This window comes from Danio rerio, chromosome 7, assembly GCF_052040795.2.
Source record: "Danio rerio strain M-AB ecotype USA chromosome 7, GRCz13ab, whole genome shotgun sequence".
NCBI classification, from domain to species: Eukaryota; Metazoa; Chordata; class Actinopteri; order Cypriniformes; family Danionidae; genus Danio; species Danio rerio.
This window is the reverse complement of record NC_141027.1, coordinates 27,865,001-27,867,567: the sequence shown is the minus strand read 5'-3', so window position 1 is coordinate 27,867,567 and position 2,567 is coordinate 27,865,001. Positions and strand designations below refer to the sequence as shown.

General features: G+C 35.8%; 1 protein-coding gene and 1 long non-coding RNA gene across 2 annotated transcripts in view; one reads left to right on the top strand and one right to left on the bottom strand.

The window, feature by feature from the left end:
* Window positions 1-759: 759 nt before the first annotated feature.
* The window catches only part of LOC141375371 (uncharacterized), a 16,387-nt gene continuing 14,579 nt past the window's right edge, over window positions 760-2,567 (bottom strand). Inside the window, exon 2 of the long non-coding RNA XR_015495729.1 lies at window positions 760-2,567. This exon is cut by the window's right edge and continues 1,363 nt beyond it. This is a non-coding gene — a long non-coding RNA (uncharacterized LOC141375371).
* Window positions 1,654-2,567, top strand: part of pde3b (phosphodiesterase 3B) — a 96,216-nt gene continuing 95,302 nt past the window's right edge. The window contains exon 1 of the mRNA XM_087261155.1: window positions 1,654-2,567. This exon is cut by the window's right edge and continues 166 nt beyond it. Within this exon, the coding sequence (XP_087117281.1) occupies window positions 1,834-2,567 (734 nt within the window). The 5' untranslated portion in view covers window positions 1,654-1,833.

Below are 2,567 nucleotides of genomic sequence, written 5' to 3'. Positions count from 1 at the left end.
ATTGTTACTACAGCTTATTCAAATTTACTGTAAAGTAATGCCCCCCAAAAATATACTATCCCCTATTATTTCTAATAAAATGTTATTTCAATGTTATATTTTAATAATAATTTACAATTTGCTGCTTTTATTATGTTTTTATCAAATAAAAGCAGCCATAATGAAAACATTAGTTTTCAAATATATATTTATATATATATATATATATATATATATATATATATATATATATATATATATATATATATATATATATATATATATATATATATATATATATATATATATATATATATATATATATATATATATATATATATATATATATATATATATATATATATATATAAATAAATAAATTATAAATAGGGGTCAATAGGATTTTTTAAAATGTTTTAAAATAAGCTTATCCTTCTCACCAAGGCTGCATTTATTTAATCAAAAATACAGTACAATTTGTAAAATTGTGAAATGTTATTGCATTGTAAAATAACTGCACAAAAGTAGTTTATAATTTCATTTAATCATTTATACAAGTGATTTTAAAGATCATTATCATTACTTCAGTCTTCATGATCCTTCAGAAATAACTCTAAAATTAATTATTATTATTATTGTTGTTGTTATTATCAGTAATGGTAATAGTAATAAAAATAATGTCTGGAGTTATCATTTAATTTGACATACAATAAGTTACATAAAATTTTGTTTTTACATTTAATAAATGTTGCCTTGATAAACAGAATTATTTTCTTAAAAAAAAAAAAAAAACTGACCCCAAACCTTTGACCGGTACTGTATACATGTACACATGTATACATGATACATATATATCAAACTTTATTAAGCCATGACAGCTTTAATTATTAGTTGAAACTTGTATATTTAAATAATATCTTTTACTATGATTTTAAATATTTGTTGTAACGATTGAAAGGATAACAAATAAGCATGTTGATACTTTCAACATACTTTTCTTAAGGGAACAGTTAATTGATATATTTTTTTAATTGTTGCTGTAATTTGTTGTGATTAAAATCTTAGGTTGATATTTGTTTAATATTTTGTTGCTTTATACATGATATAAAAATAGTTAACACTGAAGCTCAATAAAAAGTATAACTTAGGCTAATAAAGTTGAGTTAGTAGTGTTTTTTTTAAAGCAAGGTGTCTATGTTGTGTCCGGATTCCACATAAAGATGACAAATGTAGGCTAATGTCCATGTTAGTGACCTCTTGTGGTGTCTATGCATTGAAACTACAAGGGCCATCAACGGTAGAAATCGGGAAAGCCATGATTATTCATACTTTTTCCATTAAGCTACTAAAATCATGTTATTTAATCATATCCCAGAGTCGTATTAACAATAAAAACAATAAATGTGTTACACAAGACGCTGAAGTTTCAATTTCTAACACTCTCACTCCCACACACAGGGCATAGATAGACTGTATAATTTAATAAGATCTCGAGCTACATTCTATCTACCAATATAGTGAAGAATTATTTAAACACCTTGATTAATGTAGAAAAACTCGACAAATAGAGAGGTGAATAAAGAGCTCGGCGGTTTGGTCGCGCTGCAGAGCGCGCGCGCGCGCGTCTGTGTCTCGCGCTCTAGTCATTGTTACAAATTGTCGCACCTAGACGGCGACATAGAGCTCGGGTCTGCTAAAAAACAACAACATTTCAGCCTCTTTTCCTCCTGGCCAAAATGCCTGAGCACGTTTGAGTGACCATGGAGCGCGTTCGCCGTCATGTAGTGAAACGTTGACACACGGAGGATTTATTTCGGAGAAATGAAAGTTTAAAGAGCACCGAAGGAGGACAACATGGCTGTGCGGGAGGAAGGAGAGGTTTTGCACAGTAAAATCAGACAGCAGCAGCACGATGGTGTTGTTGGCAATGCAAACAGCGCGGAGAGCTTCAGGAACGGCTATGTGAAGAGCTGCGTCACTCCGTTAAAACAAGACCATCCGAGGGGCTTTTTATTCAACGTCTGCAGGTTTTGCAACGAGGATATCCTCAAGTCCAAACTATTCCGCGGCTCGGCTATCTACGTGGGAGCGCTGGCAGTTCTGGCGCTCTCCTGTTTCGTTTCCAGGAGCTTTCAGAGTGAACACGGCGTCTTGGAGCTGCGGACTTTCCTCTTGGATTTCTCCCAGTCCGTCAGTCCTTTATTCAGCATCGGCTGCGCGTATTTCTTCCTCACCCTCTACCTGAGGCGGACCAAGAGGGAGAGCAGCAGATGTTGGCTTTTGTCTTTGCCAGCATCATGCTACTTGGGGGATTTGATGGTCGTGCGCTTGTTGCAGTGGGGAGAGGAGCACCATCAGATGCAGATGATGGGCAGGTTGCTGTTTGTGCTGGGCTGCGTGGGTCTGCTCACTCTCGTCCCCACTCTCAAACTCAAACACAGCGTCCTGATCCTGGTCTTCGCCAGCCTGGTGTGGCTGCTGTCCTTCACCAGCCTCGGCTGCCTGTCTCCGTCCCTCAGGCCGGTGCTGGCGTGCGTGGCCGGGGTCTCCGGCTCGCTCCTGGCGCTCTGTTTTGATCATTACTACCC